The sequence below is a fragment of the Aplidium turbinatum genome, chromosome 4 (genome assembly GCF_918807975.1).
Source record: "Aplidium turbinatum chromosome 4, kaAplTurb1.1, whole genome shotgun sequence".
Taxonomy (NCBI): domain Eukaryota; kingdom Metazoa; phylum Chordata; class Ascidiacea; order Aplousobranchia; family Polyclinidae; genus Aplidium; species Aplidium turbinatum.
The window spans coordinates 2,991,750-3,018,189 of record NC_137475.1 but is presented as its reverse complement, the minus strand read 5'-3'; the positions used below and the strand labels follow the sequence as shown (position 1 = coordinate 3,018,189).

The 26,440-nt window shown below is 38.0% G+C and overlaps 1 protein-coding gene across 1 annotated transcript; it reads left to right on the top strand.

Annotated features, from left to right (window-relative positions):
* Positions 1-17,782: 17,782 nt before the first annotated feature.
* LOC145768371 (uncharacterized) lies at positions 17,783-23,380 on the top strand. The gene is made up of 2 exons (XM_082579854.1): positions 17,783-21,248; positions 21,510-23,380. Exons 1-2 carry the CDS (start codon positions 17,783-17,785, stop codon positions 23,378-23,380), a joined length of 5,337 nt encoding a protein of 1,778 aa, XP_082435980.1.
* The last annotated feature ends 3,060 nt before the right edge of the window (positions 23,381-26,440 follow it).

The following is a 26,440-nucleotide window of genomic DNA, read 5'->3' as shown; positions in this document are numbered from 1 at the left end:
AACAATTGAACAACGAAAGGCAAAACCCTGGTTAAATTTAAAAACTTTTTGTTTTTGACGCAAAACGACAGAGCTGAATATGCCTTTTACAGGAACTAAATCCTGATTAACTTCTGTGTGTAACTAAAAGTATTTTAACGTTCCTGAAAGTATTTTTAAAGTTGTAGCCGTAGCCTAAAGCGTTGGCAGAGCAATAATGTGGTGCGAGTGTGGTGCTACTGAACAGACCGCAGACCATGTCATCCACCACTGACAAACCAACCGGCCTCCAACCGGTGCGCATGGTTTGAGAGTCCTGGACGACGAGACTGCTGAGTGGCTGATGATTTCCTGCCCTCCAATCTAGCCTGGAAAGATCTGTTAATACGCCGATGATGAGCAGTAATTCTGCAATCCTATAAACGGATGACAGACAATAACTTACAGTAAAAACGAAATATTAAACCAGCACAATTACATAAATACAAAGTGACTTGCTTTTCTGGTCAACTATAGGCTACTAGTAACTAGGTTACCTCCTGTAAGGATGATACCTAGCTTTCATTGACGAAGTTTCTTCAGTCAGCACGGCTGACTTATATCAAAGGGGCTGAAACAGGTAAACACAACCTGTTCAGTAACAAATGGCACAACACAAAAACATACTGACGAAATCAATAAAGTAGCAAGAATCAGAGTTAAAAAACGCAACAAGATTACCGCTTAGTCTAATTGATAAAGCAATGATGCCTAAAAACAGTAAGCTACTATCCGGCAGCGTAAATTTATCTTTTAAGGTCAAAAAACGCTGAAATGATATGAGACAAGACAGAAATAGAATTAACAATCAGAACGATGGTGAAAAAGCTCTGAACAAAGCAAAAAGTGAACACAAAGTCAAATTTTTTGTACACAGAATTCTAAGAATAGTACTGTTGGTCCAAATAATTTTATGGTCATAAGTTATAGAGTGTTTGCAAAGAGCGGACTTTTCCGAACGTTGACACTTAAAAACTCTTTGCTGAATCAATGAACACCAAGGAGCTGAAAAGGATTATACAAAAAGATTGTTTACAGAAAGTTGGTACATAAACCAAAAGGCACGACGTGTTCTTAACCAGAATGATGGTCAGAGCTCTCCATCTGTGTACAAAAAAATTGACTTTGTCTTCACTTTTTCCTTTGTTCAGAGCTTTTTCACCATCTTTCTGATTGCTAATTCCATTTCTGTCTTGTCTCGTATATTTTCAACGTTTCTTGACCTTGAAGAGATAAATTTACGCTGCCGGATAGTAGCTTACTGTTTTTAGGCATCATTGCTTTATCAATTAGACTAAGCGGTAATCCTGTTGCGTTTTTTAACCCTCATTTTTGCTGTTTTATTCAGTTCGTCAGTATGTTTTTGTTTTGTGAGATTTGTTACTGAACAGGTTGTGTTTACCTGTTTCAGCTCCCTTGATGAAGTCAGTCGTGCTGACTGACGAAACGTCAGTAATAAACGCTAGATATCATCCTTATCATCAAGAGGTAACCTAGTAGCCTATAGTTACCTGAAGAACGCAAGTAACTTTATTTATCAAATGCCTGGTGAACAGTTTCACTCTGTTTTTTGCAATTACATAACATCATAAATTAAAAAGTTTCTGCATAACTCTGACTTCACGCATCTCAACAAATAACTGAGAAAAGTAGTAACTGAGAAAAGTAGTAACTGAGAAGTAATTACAATATGCAGCGAGCTAAGTACAGACAAAACTGAAAAAACAGATACTGAATGTGCCAACATTCTGTTATGAAGTTATGTTATTGTGTTATTGCAAGGCCTACAAGGACATCATTATTCAAATGTCAAATCGCAAGTTTGCAAAATATGGGTTTCATAAAATTCACGTAAGCTATGCCTTAAAGAGGGTTCAGTAAATGATTACACTAAAAATATAGGTAGATTCAACACAATTTCATCATAAGCCTCACAAACGTCTTTTAATCAAACAAAGTTACTTTCTTGCGTTAAGATCGATGTATCTGGAGAGAGCCGATCTTTGTCTATTCGTAGCGTGCGAGCAATATTCCTGACCAGTGCATCTATTGTGACAGTTACATACCGTCAGCAGCCCTCAGAATCAATATTTGGAGAAAGACGTGTACGTCCATTCAATGTGACCTTTAAACAATGTAAGTTAAACATTTTTATTTAAACAACATTGGTAGTAGATGGTGTCGTAAACATGTGCATTAAAATGTTTAACAGTTATTGAAATAGGTTCACTCAACTACATATTTTTCGGCTGCCAAGAAACATAGAACAATCTTAAATTTCTTACCTAGATTACTTAATGTCGTCGATGAAATCGTCGATATTCCATTGTCAAAAAGTGAAATTGAAAATATTGTCTGTTGCTTTAGTACGACTTCGTATCTTACCTTCAAAAAAATCATACTTCGGTCTTCAAATTATGCAAGACCAATCGAACAGAAGCACAGCAATGATTTTAACCTTTACATGAGAACGCACTATAGTATACGAAATAACCATTTGAAGTAGGCTGTACAGCAACAAAATTACAGCTAACCATACATGAGTTTTTGACTTTGTGATGCTTTGTAGACCATTGGCAGTAGCCTACAAAAATATCACATCTTTATCAAAATTTGACCAACGATCATTGCCATTTTCATTTTTACTATAAAACTAACGCCAACAGCCAGAATAGCGCAAATAATATTTTCTTGAATCTGTTTTTAGTAGACTGTAATCAAAACGACTTCAAAAAAATTTGATTGCTGTTTTATTTTTTAAGTAATTTACTTATACAATTTAATTTACAGTTATACTAACTTGTGGAGGAAACTTATCGAGAACAACTTCCATGAATCAAACTTTAGCATCACCGAGTTTTACTGGTTCAAGGTCTGAATGCATTTGGACACTTTACCCTCAAATAAGAGCCAACGGCGAACCCTTCACAACTCTGGTGACAATTGAAAGTTTATTGCTGAACAACAACGATTATCTGGAAGCAAGTACTCAAATAAACAGCAATAATTTGATAAGAAGCATGTATTGGTGCATAGGCTACTGGGTAGCCGCTTAATCGTCTTGTTTGTCATTTATCTATTGTACATATGTTTTAAATGATTTAAGAACTCTTGTTCTCTGTGTTGCGAGAGTTGGACTCCGACGAATGTCCACTTTGACGTCATCACCATGCCAACCGGTCCGGAAAAAGTATATTTTAGTTTTTTTGTTTTTTTAAGTGATCAGCTGTGAGTAAAATTCTCGTTAGTGTGCATGACAGTGTATAAGGTTGGAGGTTTGTACACCAATAAATCAAATAGACCTACATCGCCAATGCTTTATTTAAGCTACAATATTAAAGCACTATATTTGGTGCGTGTTTCCAACATGGCAAAACTCAGATTTAAAGCTGTAGTATTAGAACGATTTTCATGTGTTCAATGTCGAATTTGTTTAGCCCTTTCATTGTAAAATTGACAACCTGGCAATGTTTAATCATAGTCAAACATTGAAACTTTAGCAACCCTAGATATAGCCTAGTGTCAAACTTGCAAAAGTGTAATTTTTGTCGCATATCAACCATGATTGCCAACATAGATCCAATTTTTCAGATAATCGAAAATAGCAACAGCTTATTGCGTCTGTCAAGTTCGCTGTCGGAGCCAATGACTGTAAGCACACAAAACAATGAGGATAGTCCTGGATCGCTGCTCATTCGCTTCTCCGGTGGGGTTGGAAGTAGCTTTAACCTCATTTACAAATCAAGTAAGAAATATTCAACAATCATCCATAGGCTACTTTACTTTTTTTATTATTGCTTAAATCTAATACCCTAGATTTTATCATACACTAAAATGTAATTTTTCGAAGCTGTTATTTATAGGCTGTACTCAATTGAGAGATGAATATCACTGATTATTTTTAATTTATAATAAGATGGTACTTTTCCCATCAAGTTGGACTTAATGTGGTGTTTGAGGTCTCTTTAGAAATGTTACGTCGTTTAGTCGGCATGGTGTTTAATGAACCAACATGAACTAAACAAATCTATGTTAATCGATAAACAATATTTGGGAATGTTTTAACCCTTTGCTTTTCAACGTTTTTTTGGAAGTTAACTGCTCAAGGGGGGGCCGGTTTTGGATCAAATTCAATCAGCTGTTACGTGTGATCCGCTGGTGCTATTTCAACAGAAGTTGCACTGGTGTGAAAAAAAATCATTTGTCTATAAGTTTGAAAAATCATTATTCTAAAATTTTATATGTTAAACTTGATATTTCAACTTTTGCAAAGGTACCCAAAAACGAGAATTTTGATTTAACTTGCCGCCTTTAATTACCGTGCTAATCCGATTTCATGCAAAGTTCTAAAGGACAAAGAGCTCGATCAGCCGCACGAAGTGTGTGTGCGGTGTGCCGACTCATTGCATTGATAAAGATTTACGACTTACGAGCAAATCTTATTGTAGGCTACTCATTAATTATAAAATAGTTACAGAGTAAGATTGTTACATGAATTTGAAAAAACAAAACTGCGTTGTTTTATATTTTTGTCCTAAACTAATGCTTTGCGAAACCCATGGCCAGCTTCTTGTTCTATGGAACCAAACTTCTCATAAGTAACACCTTGGGCCTACTTGAATAGCTGTTTACATGTTCGTTTGTGCATTTTAGGTCTACAATTGAGTTTGTAGTATGAATATTTTTAGTAGAGAGAAGACAATTGAACAAGCTGTTGAAATTATCTGAAATTTCTAAGTTCAAATTAGGCGCTTTTGGAATTGTGGATTTGTGTCAAGTCGCATCACAAATATCATGCAGGATTCATCATAAGTCATTTGGCTTACCGGTGTTTATAAACATGACTCATGAATTACATCCACTAAAAATACAGCATTTACATCAACAAAGCTAAGTTCGAAGTTCACTTTTTATTGAAGATTGTGTCAATCAATTTGAAAATGCATTTATAGTCCGCCAGCGTCGAAACAATGTAACAGCGAAGTGAGGAACATGGGTAAACAAAGGAAATGTGAAATAAACCCACAGTCAGCAGATCTACATTAATTTAACGTTTACAAATGTTGAATCAATGTAAAAGGACTGAATTGCTGATTGGGTTGTTATTGTTTGGGAACACAAAAAATAGGCGTAAACGCAACAAAGCGATACAAGAGCAAGGCAGCGATTATGTTTCTGGCCAAAAAAAAATTAACTTATGACTTGAAAGATAAAAATGATTATAACGAAGCTTCAAAATTTGTCATGGAAAAAATATTGCAGAGATACAATAAACATCATTATTTTATGCTAGACTGTGAGAAGACTTCCTAGATTCTTTTCAAACATTTGCAGGTTCGCAAATTATTTCGTATAACTTTATATTGCCAAAAAATGGCTTTATATTGCCAAAAAATGGCTTGATATAACGTGTCTACAATTCTATAAAAAATTCTTAGGCCTACTACATTGAAGTAATGAAATGTTTTTTTTTGTGATTTTTTATGATGACGTTTTACAACATCCGAAAAGTAAAAATAATAATGATGAATAATTTTACATAACCATGGTTTGTAAACGCTTCACAAAAATTGTCGCGGAGACTTTACTGTTAGGCGTAAAACGTTTGTAAAAGAAAACTGTCGGGTTACGTATTTATAATGTTTATTACGCTGTTATCGAGTTATAAACTGCCTTTGTTGTCTACCTTTGTGGTTGCCGACCAGCTTAGAGCAGCATGCAAACTACGCGTTTATGGTATTTGCATCGTGTTATGATTCCCGCAAATTTTCAACAAGGTCTTTGTTTCTATCTTGATATTTTGTGCCTTTTCTGTCCTAAACTTGAAGTCGCTGTGCAGCACAATCCACACCGGTTTTTAGACTCATTCTTCATTGAAAATCTTTTGTGTGGTGCATAATTTCAAGTAGTGTCTTTCCCTAAACTGTTACACAAACCACCCAGAACCAGGTTGATTATGAATATTATAGCCGTTGAGTGGCCGTTATTGTATGTGTGGATTTATTAGTTGTCTGACTAAATTCATGCCAAAGTCGAGCAAATTCTGCTTTCGGGATCCCTGCCGTTATTTACGTTTTTTTTTGTTAACCACTTCCCATCGGCATTCGCGCGCCGTGATCGTGACGCGGTAAACGGCATTTTTTTCTTTTTTTCTCGCGTTTCTGCATTTTGACTGTCTTGTACAAAAAATAGTGTCTTGTATAAAAGCAAACTTTTTCAGTGATTGACATTTAATTTTGCATTAAAATTAAAACAAAAAAATTGTAAAATGAATGCAGCAGTGGTGTCTTGTATTAAAGCAAACATTTTCAGTGATTGACATTTGATTTTACATCGAAATAAACGAACACTTTCAAAAATAAAAACAGCAGTGTTGTCTTGTATAAAGGCGAACATTGTCAGTGATTGGCATTTGATTTTACATCGAAATAAACGAACACTTGGAAAAATAAAAGCCAAAAATGTCCATCTTCAGCTCTGAGACGGTCAGGGGTGGGAAAAGATCTTTTTCGGCCAGGGTTTAGGTACTCTGGAATTTCTGCTGATTCCAACATCTCAAGGGCTAGCATGACTTTGAAGTTTGGCAAAGTCAATCGTCCGTGCTCTTGATGGAGCATTTTGAATAGCAGAAATGAATTCACCAATGCTATGTCCACTATATAAAAAAACAACTTTTTGTACCACCTTGTGTGCTTTCCTACAGAGCGGCAGGTTGCTGAAAGCTGATCTGAACGATCAACTCCCCCATCCCTTGATTGTACGAAATCACACAAGTGGGTTTTATGATGGGATTTCCATTGAGGTTTGTTTTACCTGTTGGACATAGTTCTGATGAATGCCATGTAGAACATCTTTACGTCCTTCCACACCCAGGGCTGGATTTAGCTGATGGGGGGCCCGAAGCACTTTTAGATCGGAGGGCCCCGTACAAAAAAAATTTTTGCACCAACGGCGCGAAAAACCACCTCTACTTCTGCAGTAGCATTAATCTAGCACTGCACAGCATTTTGCAGAAACTTCAAAAACTGAAAGAAAACAAAAATAACACAAAATCACATTTTTTTTCACGTCGAAGGGCCCTTCAAAAGGGGGGCCCGGGGGACCGGCACCCTCTGCCCCCCTAAATCCGCACCTGTCCACACCATTGCCATCACACCATTTGCTGTCTTGAACACGTGCTCTCCTCTTTTTTTTTTTTTTTCCGAAAGATTGCTTGGCATGTGCTTCCGGTTCAGCCTAACTGTACCAACTGTGTGGGTTTTGTTTTGCAGCAATGTGCAAAATAACTGTGGACTGCTGTACCAGTTATCGATAAAAAGATAATAACCTTTTCCAAGTAAATCATGGCATAAATTTATGACCACGTTTGTACTTGCTGGTACAGCACTGTCTCGATCCTGGCCACTGTATTGTTTGAAATTCCAGGTGTATCCACACATACTCCCACATGATTCATAGAGTTGTAACAGCTTTAGTCCAAACCGTGCCCTCTTGGAAAGATTGTATTGCTTGAACTTTAGCCTGCCGTGAAATTTCAGCATAGATTCATCCACAGAGATGTGTTTCTGTGGACAATAGACTTCCTGAACATTGTGGAGAAATTCATCAAGCAGAGGTCTTATCATGAACAAACGATCGGTTACACCATCCAGGTGCAGGTGACCCGGGCGCCCGTTTTGAAAGGTCCCCAGACGTGAAAAAATGTGATTTTGTGGTATATTTTTTTTCTTTCAGCCTTTGAAGTTTCTGCAAAATGCTGTGTAGTGCAGTGCAGTGCTGGATTAATGCTACTGTAGACGTAGAGATAGTTTTTAATATTTTTTGCAAGGGGGCCCCCGATCTAAAAGTGCCCCGGGCCCTCCATCAGACTAAACCCGCCCCTGTGGAAAAATACTTCGGTTTACAACAAAAGATTCGCGTTGCCACCTCTACAGCTAAGCAAACCACTGGAATAACTTCAAGTCGCTCATGCGAACAGCAAATCTGCTGAAACAGTAGGCTACAGTAGCTCAGAAAGCTTACGTCACAGGCAAATTTCTCACAAACAAAATTCCGCTATAACACTGTGAATATTATAGCCGTTGAATGGCCGTTATTGTATGTGTGGATTTATTAGTTGTCTGACTAAATTCATGCCAAAGTCGAGCAAATTCTGCTTTCGGGATCCCTGCCGTTATTTACGTTTTTTTTGTTAATACGTTTAGGCTGCATTTTTCCAAAATAAATGAAGACATCGGTATTGTTCGTCACTAAGATTTAGTTTTCTCAGCATTGCTTATTCATTCTTTGATCCATTAGTTTATCCCACTTTTGGAATAATCAGATCGTTTATAAATGGCGGGTTTTCACAATAGCCGGCCTCTTATACATTGGCGCAACGTATTCAGATGTTGAATCAATGAACAAGAAAGCTGATTTGTTGTTTGTCTTATGTGACGCCGAGCATTATGCCTAGTCTACAATACAAAATATTTTGTAGTGAAGACGAGGCATTATCATCTTTATTGTGCGCTCTTTGGAACAACACACAGTGCACTGTGAAACAAAAATGCAACACATAACAAGTAGGCCTAGGCGACATAAAGCAGCGAAGGGACATGTAGTCATCGAGTAAGCTGCTACGTGATCTCATAATTTTGAGCATATCTCACAATTATTGTTTGCAAAAAGGCCATTTCTTCAGCTTCTTCCAAAAGCATTTGCAGTGATACATTTCCTCAATTGCCAGTTTTGTCAATGAGAGTATTTCCATAGAACGTTTATTTCGAAACCAGGTTTTTCATGTCACTACTCACTACCTTAGGAAAGATTTCTTATTGTAACGCTTTTTATTCGTCAATGGATATTTGCTGGTTGAAACAACTGTTTTGAATAGTTTGTGGCCTACATTGATCGTAGATTGCTATTCTTCGTAAAGCAGATAACGCAAAAAACGTTTGCTATTATTGTTTCTAATTAACAACTTTGTGACCACTGGATTTTCTTTTGTAGCATAAGAAATAACGCGCTTTGTATTATTGAGGTCAAACCAAACAAAGGAAAACAAGAGGATGTTTCTCTCTGCTCGCGCACATGGATGCACGAAGCAATTATGAGCTTATGGCTTGTTATCGCAATGTAATCCATTTCACGCTTTGCTGGAAGTTAGCCAGAAATAGCAAAAATTCACCAAAATTTTAAATTTACAAGAAAACTACACAACTTTTAGCATCAAATTTAGTATCATCAGATCCGCGTGCAAATTTTAGGAAAAGTCAAGAAAAACAAAGTCCATGGCGTTACTGTGCTTCAAGTAATCAAAGGAAATATGAGTGGGGGGGGCAAATCTGGCCTCCCTTTGAGGAGCAAAGTGTTAAACAATATCGTTTTTTCAATTTATCAGTTTCAAGCCATACCAAAGAAATCGACTACATGTGTCATTAATAAGAAGCTGCTCGTAGAATCGCAGAGTTACTATTTCACCCTCAATTATTGCCTATTTATTGGATAAAAAATTTACTTGTGCTTTTATCATCCAGCTAATGCGTAATGGCCCAATTAACTCGATGGGAAGCTCAGTAACTTGTCAAATAAATTAGCAACAAATGTAGCAACAGTAAAGTAAAAGAAACAGCATTCTTATAACAATCTGTTTGATGGTACGACTTGAATTTATTCTGATTACTCCAAAAGATTATTTGAGCTGCGTGGTGCCGCAGTAACTCCAGCAACCGACATTTGAAGGAACGTCTGTATGATTCCAGTTAATAGCACGTAACCTGTGGGTATTTTTGAGATGTAGGTTGATGTGACAAACTTAAAATTTGCACAAGCACTAGCTGGCCATCTCGATTTTTTAATCGAAACATTTAGTTTATCTATCGAAAATCATAAACAGACATAACCTAGCAACAATACTACATTGAACATTATAAAAACAAAAAACAAAAACAATAAGCTAACGTTTTCGGCTAGTCATACAGCCCTTTTCAAGCCTATAAGCAAAATATTATTAAAAGAAATACTAAAAATATTTTTCTTGTAGACTTGAAAAGAGCTGTATGACTAGCCGAAAACGTTTGCTTTTTGTTTTTGTGTTTTGTTTTTATAATGTTAAATGTAGTGTTGTTGCTGGGTTATGTCTGCTTATGGATTAAAAAAGTTACCTCTCTACCCAAATTGTACTATCGAAAATCTGCCTCCAATCAAACGAGTTAATCCTTTTTAATATGCGACTGTTATTTTGAATCGCAGTTGAATGCGGCAGAGCGTATCAAAGAAACTCTATTATTTCTCTGAATCTTCCACAATCAAATCTCAGTTCACCAAACGTCTCTTGCACTTACACTTACAAATCGAAAGCCGGGATGAATGTTTTTTTATTGGCAAGCAGTGTCGAATCTGTTACAAACAACATGCTGGTTCCCCCCATGGGTGAATTGAATGTACCTTTCATTCAGGTAAATGCAGAGTGAGTAGGCTATGCGATTCTGCTAGCTGGCAAAATTTGATCTGTTTAACTTTTTTTTTGTCTTATAACAATATTCAAGAGCTAGTCAATACCTCATGACTTTATGTTACTATTTTTTTACTCTTTTTCTGCTGATTTGTTTCCAAAAATGTTTACCAGTGTCTTTGTACTGACATCTTTCGTTTGATTGAAAGTTTGATTAGTACGCAGTAAGAGTTGTATAATAAAATCCACTCGTTGTTAGAAAAAATGTATGAGCATGTTTCCACTTAGCTACCTGTCATCATCATCATCATATTCGTTTAGAATTATTATAGTTGTCCAGATTTTTTGCATTAAGGCCTCAATTTCACACAGTTATTTATATCATCAATAGCTAAATCTCGCCTTATCATGTCGTTTACTGTGTGGTACCACGTTTGTCTAGATCTTCCCATTCTTGTATTGCAAAAGACAACTTCTTTCTGTACCTTTCTCACAATGCATTCCTGATCCATTTGTTAATACTCTCCCATCTATGTCATACAATGAATCCTTAGATGTTCATCAATGCCCTCAACGCCGGTTCACTCTTTCAAATATATCATTGGGGATTTTTAGTACAGTTACAAGATAAATAAATGCAAAATTTTACAAGACTCTAAAGTTAAAATGTATGTAAGGCGTAAAGGGCCATTACAGTTTAATGATGCACTGTAAACAGATACATGACGATGTACTGCAATGTACACTTTCAGATCTTCAATGGAAACAGATTTCTCACGACAGTTCCAACAAGTACTCTTTTCAGTGTTGCAATTGGAGATGAACGCGGACTAAGGATTGAATACTTTCCAAACGGCAACCTTAATTCCAATCAGATTCAAGTTATTTTTGTACAATGTAAGTTTTTCTCTTCTGATTTCATGATATGCAAAAGTTTATATGGAAGTAACAAAAAAAGAATTTATTATGTCAATGTAATTATGGAAATAATAATATTCACATTCTTTTATTGCAACGATTACCGTGCTTTGTGAAACAATGAGACTGGTGGATTCGATTATTACAGACGGTATTGACAAGAAATGGTCTTAAATGAATTGGGAACTTCTGAAAATAATTTGAGTTATTTGCACTGTTTGCACAAGTGCAAATAGTAGTGGGATGGCGCAAGGCGATGGGATAGCGCAACGGATAAGATGTTGGCCAATTATGCAAATCTGGTTTGACTTCCAGCTTCAGCTGGCTGTTGAAAACACCGCTCACCTCTACAAGTACCTAAGATGTAATAAGTTGAGTGGGCATAATTGCTGCAGGAAAGGCGGCCGTGCAAAATGGCCACCCTACTCTTCTTAGTGCCGAAGGCTTAGTACAATGAGAACCTTATCTTCTCAAATCGACACTTGAATCAAGTATGGGACCACCTTTACCTTTTACACAATTACGGTTGTTTATTGTAAATTTGAAGAATCCGCCCACTGTTAACCCTATCTTAATACGACACGGGGTTTTATGAGGACGCCCCACTCTATTAGTGAAACATTTCACAGAAGGAAATATGCTAGAAATGTGAAATTTCTTGACTTTTGGTTTTTATGCTTTGCGATTCTTCGAAACCTAAACTGGTCATTTTTCTGCCTTCCTGCTCTTCACAATAAGCATTTCGTCTCAGGTGACTAAACATTTTCGTGCAATGCTAGTTATATATATGTTAATGTTAGTGCAATATAAATGGTAGTGCAATTACTTTGAAGTGTAGAAACGTTCAAAAATGCCTAATATTAATGAACAAATGTAATTTTTTGATTAGTTTAGTTATAATTCAAAAATTTCAATTTTGAAGCTACTTTTGGGAAATTAGAATAAAAACCGACTTTCTGAAGTTTTTTCTTCTCAAACACTTTATTTCAATAAATTTGTTGAGTAAAAATTAAATTTCTATACGCACAATACACATGGCTATTACCTTGTAAAATATTTTGGTTCTGTGATTTTCATAGCTCCCGTTATTAGCGATTAATTAGCACGGGGCTAAGATGGCCCGTGACGTGCTTTGCGCGTACGAAAACAGCTCGTATTAAGATAGGGTTAAAGATACCGTACAGTAGTAAGAAATTGTTTAAACTTATACTTTTCAGTTAATCTAATTTGTTCGGAAAACTATGTTGCCACCAATACAAGCCAGACGGTAACTTTTTCTGCACCGTCAGTTAGAAATTCTCTTGACGAAGTAATTTGCCAATGGACGATTATGGCATCTCCAAATATGAGTATTGAGTTGAATTTTACTGGTCTCTCTAATCCCAGAGATTTTGGAAATGAACAAATCTTTATTCAGGTTGGTATAAATAACCGAATATTTAGATGCAAGTACTGTTAAGCGATTTAGAAGGCCTACAGAAGTTAACTTAGGTTTATTTTTAAGATGCAAAAATGTTCTAAGGTGTTTTTTGAACTTCTTTACATTTTTGACCAACTTCAAATCTCCCAGTAAAGTTTTGTTTCACCTACAAAGGCTATGTATTTTGCTACTTCTACAGCTTTTTCGTTCTTTCAATCGTCTAGTTGCAAAAAAAAACAAAATATTAGATCCCAACACTGCATTGGTTGCAGCAGTGGAGAGATGTTGCTTGAATTGTTGCCTCATAAGCAAGAAAAAGAAGATCAAAATGTGAAAATACATTAAAGGAAACTATTTCATCTGTTATGCAGGTGTATGATGGTACCATGACGCTCTATAACTCAAATCTGATTGATCCTGGATTAATGGCAAATGGTTCCTCAGCATATGCAGTTTCGACATCAAACAAGTTACTTCTAAATTTTTTTATTCCTATTGGTGGAGGACCTGGGAGATTTACGGTTACGTTCAGGGAGGGTATGTCTTCTAATTACTTTCGCTACGTAAGAAGAAATAATAAATATTTTTGACAAATTTCTACAGTCAATCTTTCAACCATATTTCCTGTTACGTTCTTTGGCCAGTTGACCTGCGAACGAGGGGTCGATTCGACACAAGAACTTTCTGCTTGTTTAACTCAAAAACTACGTAAGATAGATCAATCAAATTTTCACATGGGGCAGATAAATTATTTGACAACACAGCATCGAAAATCTTTTTTAATTTGTTCAACTGCAGAACTTTAAAAATTGAATTATGATGGTTAGTCTTATTTTTTCTTATTTGACTTGAGAAATCTCTTCTTAAATATCTTATAATTTAGTGTGACGGACCAATTCTTTTGTGTTCGATTTTAATCGTTTACAGGTAGACATCGCGTCTACGCTTCAGGCAATGTAATCGTAATCGGCATCCGACTTGCGTTTGCTTGTTGTTTTGGCCGAAACATTGTAAAAAAAATTTCGCTTTCCCTCAACATTTACAAAGATTGAGCGCAAATAATTAAGCGCAAAAAAACTGTTTCAAGTTATTTTTGAGCCACATGTTATAATTTACACGTTTTCAAACGTGCTGTCATCACTTGACATTAGAATTAAATCAAGCAATGAGCTTTAGTAAACATTTTATTTGTGTAAATTTTGTTTAATTTAGTTTTCTTTTCAAACTCACACTGTCCAATTTGGTTATATCAAAAAAACTTTGTAATTTGCAGTACATCCCAGGGAGCTATGCAATCGCTTTTAACATTGTTTCAAAGTGTAGAGACGTTGAATCGATGTGAAAAGTGTCTGTTTTGCTGTATGGGTAACGGTTGAATACAGAGAAGTAAGGTAATGGTGTCACATGGTATTTGACAACAACCTATGCAAAGGTAATTACTTGCTGTGATAAGAGTCTGCTCTTTATGCACTCTAAAAACAAAAGGCGTCTAAAACTCCTGACTGATAAACTATGTCACGATGCATTACAAAAGTGATATGTTTCCATACTTACCAACAACGATCACTTTGCTTCAAAAGGAATAATTTTGCAAACAATTTTGATAAAGTGTAGTGATAATAACATTTTAGTCAAATCGTATTGGTAGGCTATAGAAGAGGTCGTTTGTACATTGCCAAACGGAAGTCTCGATCTATATGACCAACTCAATGATTGAATTGGTTTTTATGTTGGCAATTAGATTTGCAAGATAGCATTTAGTACAATTTTTTTCTAATTTGTTGGACATGCATTTTGTGGCAAGCTAATGTATTTTTTACGCATTAGAAAATTTCTTTTTTTCAAATTTTATAATAGCGTTTTAGATGCAGTTTGCGGTTGACAGCGTTACTGTAAAAGTCAATCTTTTGTGATTGATACACGCCTAAAAACAAAAGTCGCACAAACTACTTCTAACTGATAGACTTCGTCACAATACATCATAACACTTTTTTCCGAACCAAAGACCAAGAAAACCAATTTTGTTTTATGTTGGTTCAGACGTCTGCAGATGTTGAACCAATGACAAAAAGTGATTTGCTGATTTGGAACAAAGCGATTGCTGTTCCCAATGTGTAAACATTTTGATGAAAAATAATGGAGTTTTGGCCACAGCTTTCTGGTCCACTTAGGCTACTCTAGTCAATCGACTTATGTTTCAATTAACTTATCGATATTACTGAGTAGGCTCACACTGAAGTTGTTTTGTGTAAAGTCTTGCATGTGAAAAAGTCGAAACAAAAACACAAAAATAAAGTATATTTGCAAAGTATTATATTTTTGAATATACCATAGTTAAAAAAAAGTTTAAACAGCTTCCATCAGATAGAAACTATAATTGATGTCATCGCAAAAGATCAAATAGCTGTGAATATCACTTCGAGCAATTCTTTGTTATGATTTTCATCAAGCAAACCAAGGTAAATCTCAATATACATACTTTTGTATCAAACGATAAAAATAGTTTTTCCCTTGTTTTTAATTAGTTTTATGAGACAAGCAAAACGATCCGTATAAAAAATAATTCCCATATTCTGTCAGATACAGTATGTTATTTGTCCAACAATTCTTTAAAAAAGTTGCTAAGTGTGGTATAGCATTTGAGATGCAGTCAAAAAATGCAAATCCGCGGTTGATGGCGTTATTACAAAACACATGATAGATTACGTTACGATACCATAGAAAAACAAGGCATTGAATTCGGATACTTGTAAGCTAACAAACAACTCTGCTTCAATTGACATAAACGTCCAAATTCTTTGAGAAAAAGACATCAGCCTACCCCGTTTTGAGGTAAGATTCTGTAAAAATAAGCTTTTGAAGACCAACTATTAAATAGAAAGTTTGAATTTATTGCGTTGGTCTTAAAAGTGTTTCTGCTGAGATATATCAAAATTTTTGAATCCTAGTAAGGAAAAATAATTTTAAAATCTCAAGCAACTGCAAAATTACCATTTACGTAGTGCTGATACATTATGCGCAATGTTTGTGAAAGAACAATAATTTAGCTGCACTTTTTCCCCAAAAGCAAACAGTTTAGATAGCCTATAGCCTCTTTTTAGTATCCTTCAATCTCTCGTTTATATAAAACATTTTAACAACATCCATAAATATTTATGTGAATATAAGTGTACCGGAGTATGCTAAAGTTTATTGACGGGTCAAAAACTCACTGCTTGTTGCTTTCCGACAAGAAATCAACAAAAAATGTACCACTTACTACATCAGTCGGTTTGTTTTATCAGAATAATAAACTGAGTTTTGTCAAAAAATTTTCTACTGCTCCTTGTTATATTGAACCATAGGCATACGAAGCCGAGCAACGTTATCAAGTTTAACATATTAAAGATTATTATATTTACAAAAACACAAAACTACGCAACAATTAAATATCGAACGTTTTCGACATCACAAGATGTCCTCTTCAGGAATACTATACATACAACTTAACTACATCTGAATAAAATACAATGGTTAACTAAATCTCTAAACAGGAAAAGACAAAAACTGCACAGTACTTCTGACTAGCTCAAACTCAACGATATAGGCTCCACGAGAATCAAAAGTAACTGCATCAAAAGGTGTTAAACAGATCACATGATATGGTAGAAAGGCAAGGTGCGAAAAAGCTAATTTTAAAATACAGAGAGCAAGAAAGACGAGCCGCAAGCATACAATTGTCTGTTCAAAAGTGGATTGTGACGTTTCATGTACAAGGCTTCCAAGATCTTAGTTTGATACTCAGACCTGCCTCTAGACATGATCTCAAACTGCTTGATAGAAACGTTTTTTTGGCATTCTGTACATGAAAAAATGTGATCTTTAATTGCGCTTTTCTGTATAGAATTCAAATTCAGGTGTTCCCCAGCTCTAGTCGATAAATGTCTTGTTGACATACCTTGACACAAAAAACTTACCACTTACTGTTAGAAACGATTCCCCGCCCATTTAATATTATTGTTGTATCTCTGCTCCATTCTATTTTCATGCTTGAGTGACCCGGCCATGCATTAACAATTTTTGCTAGTTGATCTTTCTTTTTACGTTTTGGCATGGACTGGAGTGGTCATTGTTTTATAAATCTGGAGAACTGGGGATTTGGAGTGACTAGGGAATATGTAAGAATTCGGTAAGCAACTGTTTGTTTCGTTTTATTATTGTCGTTTCCAATACACCATTTCTTCTAATAAGTAAGGCCTGCACTTTGTCCAGTCTAGGCAGAAAACGTTTGAGACATCATTTATAAAACATACCTTTGCTTGGTGCAAGGTTATGCCTGTCTAGTTAACTCTAGCTAGTTGTGTAATTTGTTTGTTATCCTAGGGTAGTCTTTTCAGGTCTGCCAAGGATTCATTTATGGTATGTGCCTTTGTCTAGCTCACTTTAGCTAGTTGTGTAATTTGTTTTGTTATCCTAGGGTAGTCTTGTCAGGTCTGCCAAGGATTCATTTTTGGTTTGTGCCTTTGAGCCTGCCATGCTGTAAAGTTTGTTTGAATTTTGTAATTTGTTTGTTATCCTAGGGTAGTCTTTTCAGGTCTGCCTAGGATTCATTTTTTTGGTGTGTGCCTTTGAGCCTGCCATGCTGTAAAGTTTCTTTGAACTTTGTAACTAGTTGTTTGTTATCCTAGGGTAGTCTTTTCAGGTCTGCCAAGGATTCATTTTTTGGTTTGTGCCTTTGAGCCCGCCACGTTGTAAACTTGGTTTAAATTTTGTAAATAGATCTTCACTTTGGGCAGTCTTGTCAGGTCTGCCAAAGATTGAAGCTTCTAAGCCTGTACTCTGTCAGGCCATTGTTCTAGTCAGGTAGAACTGGTTACCGTTAAACCCTGTAATTTTAGTAGGTTGCTTACTGACATTCTCCGTAACATCGTGAAGGTCAATTGTCACCTCACCTAAGGTAAGTACCATACAGATTTTGTTTTTTCTAGCTGGTATATTGCTGTGTGTTAATTATGGCTCGTAAAAAGCCCAAGCAAACTCCAAGACGGAGTAAGCCAAATGGTTATGCTAGTGGCTCAACAGAGCAGCATGAGGCCGCCTCTAATATTAGTGGTCAACATGACAGTAGCGAAGAGCTGCCAGGTCTTGTTGTGTTAGAACAAGAGCTGGTTGAAATCGAGCTTGGCATAACTTCCATCGACATGGAGCTATGCTCAAGTGATGATTTCCTGAGCTCTTCTGAAGTTTTGGAGGTAAAGAAAAGATGCCTTGAACTTCAAAGGAAGCTCTCCCTTAAACGTTTAGATTTACTCAAATGCAAACCACAGCAATCAGGCTCAATAGAATCTAGGATGAACCGTATGGGGGAAAGCATTTATGGTTTGCTTGAAGCATGCTCTACCCTCATTCGAAGCTGTCGAGAGCAATCCAAGCGAGTGTCACATCAAACATCATCGGTAGTTATGGATGCAGGCAGTGACACAGGCAAAGCTGCTGAGTCTAGCAGTCACGTGACACCCCGTGAGAGTGGTGTAAAGATACCACCTGTAAAAGCAGAACAGGGTATCCTTCAGGGCAGCAGTAGTGCTAGTAATATTCTTAATCCTTACACATCTCCCTTTCGCACTGAAGCTAATAATAGTAGTGAATTTCCCATCGTCGTGCCTCAACCCCAGCTCAGTGCAGGGTTTCAAAATGTTCATGGTCCTCGGTTGTCGCTGGAGAAGTTTGACGGCAATGTGTTAAAGTTCTTTAACTTTAAAAGGCGTTTTGAACGATACATTGAGTCAAACTATCTAAGCTTTGAAGATCGCATCGCCTTTTTGGAGGACAATTGTGTAGGCCAGGCCTTGGAAGTAATTTCTGGCCTGAGTTGCTTGCAAAATAGTGAAAGAGCATATGGAATGGCATGGGATAGATTGAGAAAAAGGTTTGGCAACCCTGGAAAACTCATGGCCAAAGTGAAGGAAGATTTGCTGCAAGGACCCCCTATTTCAGAGTGGGATGCGCCGGGCCTCACAAAGCTTTGCGACAAGATGTATAAGTGTGAAGTCAGTTTCGATGGCTGGGGTAAGTCCCATCTTTTAAACAGTGATGAGGTGCTTCAACGGCTGTTCCTGCGACTTCCTTATAAGTTAAAGGAGCAGTTTGTTAATGTTAATCACTTGGGATCGGACTGTGCCACGTTTGGCGATTTAAGAGTCTTGGTCGAGGATGCAGCCTCTCGAGCCGACAGCCAATATGGCCATCTTATGCAACCAGGCAAAGATGTTAAGAGAGCTCTACAACCAACGATGGCTCGATCTAATCCGCAAGGTGGCTACAAGCGTGCTTCGGTTTGCACAACCCAAGAGCAGATTTCCCAATCTGCTAACCATAAGCAAGAGTCCTGTTGTTTGTGTGCAGAGTCGCATGCCCTATGGAAGTGTGAGATGTTTAAACAAAAGCCTGTTGCAGAAAGAAGAACCCTGGTGCAAAAGCATAGACTGTGTTTTTGTTGCTTGAGAGCAGGCCACAGAGTGGTTGATTGCAGATTTAAGAAATCTTGTGCAACGTGTGGATCGAGGCATAATTCACTTCTGCATGTAAACCGTGTGGAAGAGGAAAGCCCCTCTGCTCTGAAGAAGGGCATCTCAGCAACAACGTCCGCAACTGTGCCAGCAACATCTGGGACAACAATTTTTAAGGTTTTGCCAGTTAAGGTATGGGCTGGGGACCCCTCCAACTATACCTATACTTATGCTTTTATCGATGAAGGTTCTAGCGTCAGTCTATGCTCCTCAAGCCTCGTATCTCGCTTAGGGGTTGCTGCGACAAAAAGCAATGTGGAGTTGCTGACCACCAATGCTGTCTCCTTTCATGACAAGAAAATTGATTTTTTGGCTGTGCAGGGAATGGAAGAGCAGGCTGTGTTTTCCGTTGCAGATGCTCTGGTGATGGACCAGATTGTGGATGTCAGCCACAGTATTCCCACCGAAGCACTTAGTAGTGCATATAGTCATTTGGAGGACTTAAAGTTCCCTGAACTAAAAGATAGGAAGGTTGAGTTGTTATTGGGCAGCGATCTTCACCAGGCTTATCTTTTGCAGGAAGTTCGTACTGGCGCACCAGGAGAACCATGTGGACTGCACACTCTTCTGGGTTGGACCATTTATGGGAAAGATGGTGGCGATAGGCAACTCAACTCACCAGTAATGGTAAACTTTCTTAGCGTAAAGGAGTCTTGCGATAGAATGTTAAATGTATTGTTGCAGGATTTTAATGACATCGATGAGCCACAGGCCCCCTGTCCTTCAATTGAGGATAAACGTGCGCTGCAGATCATGCAGGACACGGTGAAGAAGGTGGATGGACACTATTCTGTAGGGCTGTTGTGGAAGGATGAAGACCCGGACTTGTGCAATAATCGCTCTATGGCACTCAAGCGCCTAGAGGGAATGAAGCGCCGATTTATTACTGACCCGGTGTTATTCAATAAGTATCGTGATAAAATGCAGGAATATGTTAAATGTGGCTATGCTGTGCCACTTGAAACTGGTGTGGTAGACACACCAGGGAAGACGTGCTATGTGCCCCATCACTGCACGACCAATGCGGCCAAGTTTAGAGTCGTTTTCGACTGCAGCGCGAAGTTTAAAGGCGTGTCATTAAATGACAAGCTGCTTCATGGCCCAGATCTCACCAATAACCTTGTAGGAACATTGTTTCGCTTCAGGCAACATCCGATCGCTGTTGTGGGCGATATTAAGGCCATGTTTTCCCAAGTACGTGTAGACGAAGGAGACAGGGATGCCTTTCGATTCTTATGGTATCCGGACGATGATCTCAAGCGGGAACCTGTCGACTACCGTATGCAAACTCATGTGTTTGGAGCAAAGTCGTCGCCATGCTGTGCTGCCTTCGCACTTCGGATGACTGCCAAAGACAATGAAGCAGGTGCTGATCAAAACACTGTTAACACAGTTTTAAAAAATGTTTATGTTGACGATATTTGTCATTCATGTGAATCGCCGGATCAGGCTATCGAACTAATACAACAACTGCGTGAACTATTACAAAGTGGCGGCTTCCATTTAACTAAATTCCTGTCTAACAGTGCAGAGGTCTTGAGTTCTGTGTTGCAGGAAGACTTGGCGTCGAAGGTCGATTTGCCTCAGTGCCAGCTTCCAACGCAGAAAACCCTTGGTGTTGTGTGGAATGCTGCGAGCGATTGCATGGAGGTGAGGGTGAGTATCCAACAAAAGCCTAACACCCGGAGAGGCGTTCTCTCCATGATTTCGCAAACATACGACCCACTAGGTCTAATACAACCCTTCATTTTACCTGCTAGGCAACTCCTGCAGCAGGCATGTGACGCTCAACTTGATTGGGATGAACCCCTTAATGGCCTTGGGCCAGTAAACATTAATTGGGAAGCTTGGTTAAAGGCCCTTCCAGAGCTTGAATGTGTTTCCATCGCTAGAAGCCTGACTCTTTTTGGTAAATGTGCTATCCGCTTTGAATTGCATGGTTTTTGTGATGCCAGTACCAGTGGCTATGGGGTCGTGTTTTATGTTAAAGTGTTTTATGATGATTCTGTAGTAATTTGTAATTTTCTATTTGGCAAGGCTCGAGTGGCTCCATTAAAGCCTGTTAGCGTACCTCGCCTGGAGCTCACTGCTGCTGTGCTCGCTGCCAAAGTCTGCAATTTTATCCTGACGGAGTGTGATTTTAAATTCAATTGTGTTGTCTTATGGACAGACTCAACTGTTGTGCTGCGTTACATTAATAATACTTCGACTCGTTTCCACACCTTTGTGGCTAATAGGCTGAGCACTATTCACATGCTTACCAGTGTCAATCAATGGCATTATGTACCGACTACTTTAAACCCCGCTGACCTCGCGTCTCGGGGAGTTTGGCCTGATAAAGTTAATACCGCTAAGCTTTGGTTTAATGGTCCTAAGTTTTTGCATGATGTCACGAGCAATTGGCCAAACCAGCCCGACTTTGTTGGCGGAATTTCGTCAGACGATCCAGAGGTTAAAAACATTGAACGTTGCTCAGCTCAGCAACACACGATTACGGACTCAGACTCTCTATGTCGGTTGTTTACCCGCTACTCGCGTTTCCACGATCTGCAAAGAACGGTTGCATGGTTGCTTCGCTACAAATTGTACCTGAAAAGGAAATGCCGAGATGACTCCTTGACTGTTAAGACAGATTCGCTCAGTGTCGAGGAGATGGACGAAGCTGAACTTGCCATTGTCACAGCCGCCCAGCATCAAGCATACCCGACGGTGTTCGCAGTTCTCCATAACCACCCAGGATTTGACGCCCCGGTGGAACTCGTGTCCGACTTGCAGTTGAAGAAGCATGTGGCTTTGAAGGAGCTACAGTCCCTAAACCCCTATGTTGTTAACGGAACGTTACGAGTTGGTGGGCGATTGCAACAATCTTCTCTGTCAAGCGGAAGAAGGCATCCGATCATTCTCCCACATCAGCACCCAATCACCGATCTAGTGATCATGAGGTATCACGAACGAGAAGGACACATGGGATGCTCACAAGTCCTTACCGCCATTGCTTCCCGTTATTGGATTGTCAAAGGGCGATCAGCTGTCAAAAGGGTCTTGCATTCCTGTATGAACTGTCGTTTTTGGAAAGCTACCGCCGGAAAACAGCAGATGGGCAACTTACCTGCTCCACGCGTAAACAAATCCATTCCTTTTCAAGCTGCTGGCACTGACCTTCTTGGTCCATTGATGGTAAAGAGCGGCCGCAGCAGTGTTAAGCGATATGTTTGTATTTTTAATTGTTTGGCGACCCGTGCTGTGCACTTTGAGGTCGTGCAATCCCTGGAGGCAAGTGCATTCATTCAAGCCTACCGAAGATTCTGCAGCCGTAGAAACGTTTGTCCTACTGATCTGTACAGTGACAACGGAGGAAACTTTGTTGCTGCAGACCGCGAACTTCGGCAAGGACTCAAGAACCTCCATCAAAAGAAAGTCACCGATGCCTTACTTCGGCATGAAACGAACTGGCACTTCAACCCTCCGCGTGCTTCACATCAAGGCGGCTTCTACGAAATATTTTTTCGTTTATTAAGAAAATTGATGCGGTCGCTGGTAGGAAACGCTACGTTGGATGAGTTCGACCTTCTAACGCTGGTAGCAGAGATTGAAAGAATTTTAAACGATCGTCCCATCACTTCGCTCCCATCGTCACCAGATGATCTGCAAGCCCTGACTCCAAGTATGATACTCACCGGATCAGCTTGTGACACCCTACCGCCAGATGTTTTTATGAAGGCTGACGGTTATCGACGCTCTTGGAGAAAGACCCAATACCTCACAAACAAGTTTTGGGAACAATGGCTGTTGCAATATCTCCCTCTGTTGCAGCCCCGACAAAAGTGGTTTGGCACATCTCCAAGCTTGAAACCAGGCGATTTGGTACTGGTAGCGGACGAGGCAACTAAACGTGGGCACTGGCCCAAGGCTATTGTAAAGGAAGTTATGCCGGACACTAACAAACTTGTCAGACACGTGCGAGTAAAGGTTGCTGACGGTACAGAGTTTGTTCGCGACATCAGAAAGATCTGCCTGCTAGAGGGCAGTATGGACTTTTAAAATGACAATTTTGTTTTCTAGGCTGGCTGGTTGGCACGATTGCACAACTGACATTGCTCATGCTGCTTAGGTTTCATATTTGAATTGTATTGCGTGTTTGTGTTTATTTTACTATTATTATTCTTGTGCTCCTCACTACCGCAGCTAGCGCGGTGTCGTCGATGCATTTGCATCCAGCAGTTCTGCCATAACTGTGTTATTGACTCCCATCAATAGTGTTGTTTCTATTTGCATCCTGCAGTTATTTACACTGTAGCAGTCTAGCTCTGTTTTTGGTCTGACTATTTCACACACCTGTCTCATTACTAATGCTTTTGCTATGTGCGATATTATTTTTTGTGTTTTGTCAATTCATTGCTTAATTATCACGACTCGACTTAACAGTCGCGTGTTTTTTCTGGTAGCCTACTTTTGCTCTGACGTTAATGTCACTTGCGCTGGTCATAGCATTGTGCAGTATTAGGTTGTATGTGTGCTTTTGTTTATGCCATATCCCCACTTCTGCCACTGGTACCATGTATGCTATCATTTGTTTTTCGTGTATCCGTTTATGCTGACTTCCAGTTGTCGGTAGACTTATGTTTTTGTGCTTAATTTTAGCAATCGCTAAGCATGTTGGTCAAAAGGATTTTTTAACTCCTCTTGGGCGTGTCTTCGATGTCCTTCTGTAGGCTACTGTTATGCATGTTCTATTAAGTTTGTGTGTAATGCAAGCCAGCTTTTATGTTGCAATTGTGATCCTTGCTAACCGCGAATATTTTTGATTCTGGTCGACATTTGCATAATTCATGTCAATTGTCGTTTATGTGGCCACCTTGTGGCAATTAATTGGTTTGTGTTTTGCTTCATTTTAATCGTTTTACATTGGTAAAACCCTCATTTGTTAAACTCTGGTTTTGGGGGTGGGTATGTTAGAAACGATTCCCCGCCCATTTAATATTATTGTTGTATCTCTGCTCCATTCTATTTTCATGCTTGAGTGACCCGGCCATGCATTAACAATTTTTGCTAGTTGATCTTTCTTTTTACGTTTTGGCATGGACTGGAGTGGTCATTGTTTTATAAATCTGGAGAACTGGGGATTTGGAGTGACTAGGGAATATGTAAGAATTCGGTAAGCAACTGTTTGTTTCGTTTTATTATTGTCGTTTCCAATACACCATTTCTTCTAATAAGTAAGGCCTGCACTTTGTCCAGTCTAGGCAGAAAACGTTTGAGACACTTACTACATCAGTCGGTTTGTTTTATGAGAATAATAAACTGAGTTTTGTCAAAAAATTTTCTACTGCTCCTTTTAAACAGACAATTGTATTCAATTGACTGTTACTATTCAACCGACTTTTACTACCATTAGAAGAAAATGTTGCGTAGTTTTGTGTTTTTTGTAAATATAATAATCTTTAATAATTATGTTAAACTTGATAACGTTGCTCGGCTTCGTATGCCTATAGTTCAACAAGACAAACTCTCTACCGAAGCTGTATCCTGTCAGAAACTACTGTAAATGTATTGGCCATAGAAAACAAAGTATAATAACAACTTTTTCAGAATGACTCATTGTATGCTTTCTGATAATTTCAAAAAAACTCAAATGTAATTAAAAGATTATTCAAAGCAACTCAAAAATTGAGTTTGCAAATAAAAGGCCAAATCATTATGGTTGAATGCTTTACAACAAAGCCAACTCAAGAGATATCTCCTTCGCAGTTCCAAGCACGGCGGCGCTCAATAATCCTATTAATTCGTATAATTTGAAAACAAAAGAACTAGCTAGTAGCAAGCTAAAGTATCAAAGCATGTTTTAGGTTTGGTGGCCGTGCTTTAGGTTTGGTGGCCGTGCTTAATTTACTTTCGTGTACGTAACCTTTAAATTTGCATCGCATGCACGTTTTAAACTTTTGTAGTTTTGCCACCTTTTCCTTTTGTTGGTTTTGTTCCCGTTCACTATTTGTAACTTTATCATTACTGTTGTTTTCCGACAAAGAAAAATAAATTGAATTGAATTGAATTGAATGTTATGAAAATGATCTCATATCTCTCAAACTACTGTATAGACCATAGCAACGCGCATTTAAAGCGGGATGAATACTTGAATAATTTTTAGGAAAAGTTAAAAAATTTTAAAGATGTTGATCGCGTAGTGCTTTAATGATATTGCTTTGAAAAGTACCAAACCCCCATCGACCTCTCCTTCACAGGACAACCGGTTAAAGCTTTTTTTAATGATTTGCCAATTTTATTTAGGCTGATTGTCTGTATTAAAATGTTTTGTTATTTGCTCAAACCCAACAGATATAGGTTCATGAATCTGAGTTTAATTTTTTATTGTGGTTATTGAACTCTCTAAATATTTATTAAAAAGATATTTTGACAAATTGTTACCTATGTACAGTCACAGTTAGGTCTTTGTGGTAGAAATGGATAACATATAACGAGAGATTTGGCTTGAGTATCTTACTTAGGCTAATACAAAAGTTGAATCAATTTTTTTCTGAAAATAAAATGTTTTCCAATGTATTTTAAAGCATTATTACATTCGCATAACATACCATACCGTTTAATTGCTTTTGAGGTAGTGTATGCAGCTTGTTCGGCGCACGATAAAACGATATATGCAAACTACAAAACTTACATAACTAGAACCTACCTAAGATCACAATAAGAGTGAAACAGGCTGTCAAGGTTTTAATGTGTCCGGTGACTATATTATTAAGGTTTTTGGGTGATTAATTACTTTATTTGATTTCAGCAACATGGTCTAGTGTTTTGCCATGCTAGACAGGTAGTCACTACCTGAAGAAGTCAATCGTGTCTCATTGACGAAACGTCGGAATAAAAGCAGATTGTCACTTTATACATCGTGTGATAGTTTAGCTTAATTTGCAACAGTAAAACGCATCATGTTATTTAACTAAATGCCTGGTGAACAGTCTCATTCAATTTTCACTATAACAGAAATAGCTTTAATTATGATGTGTAATTCAGTAACTGGATGGAGACCGTGGTCATTCTACAACAATTGTTCTTCACCTTGTGGTGAAGGAAATCAAACAAGAACAA

Bases quoted from the DNA above. Each gene is read 5' to 3' on its own strand.
- LOC145768371 (XM_082579854.1), top strand. From the start codon at position 17,783: ATGGCTCGTAAAAAGCCCAAGCAAACTCCAAGACGGAGTAAGCCAAAT. The intron at 21,249-21,509 runs GTAAATGTGCTA...TCTTATGGACAG, and splicing joins TAGAAGCCTGACTCTTTTTG to ACTCAACTGTTGTGCTGCGT.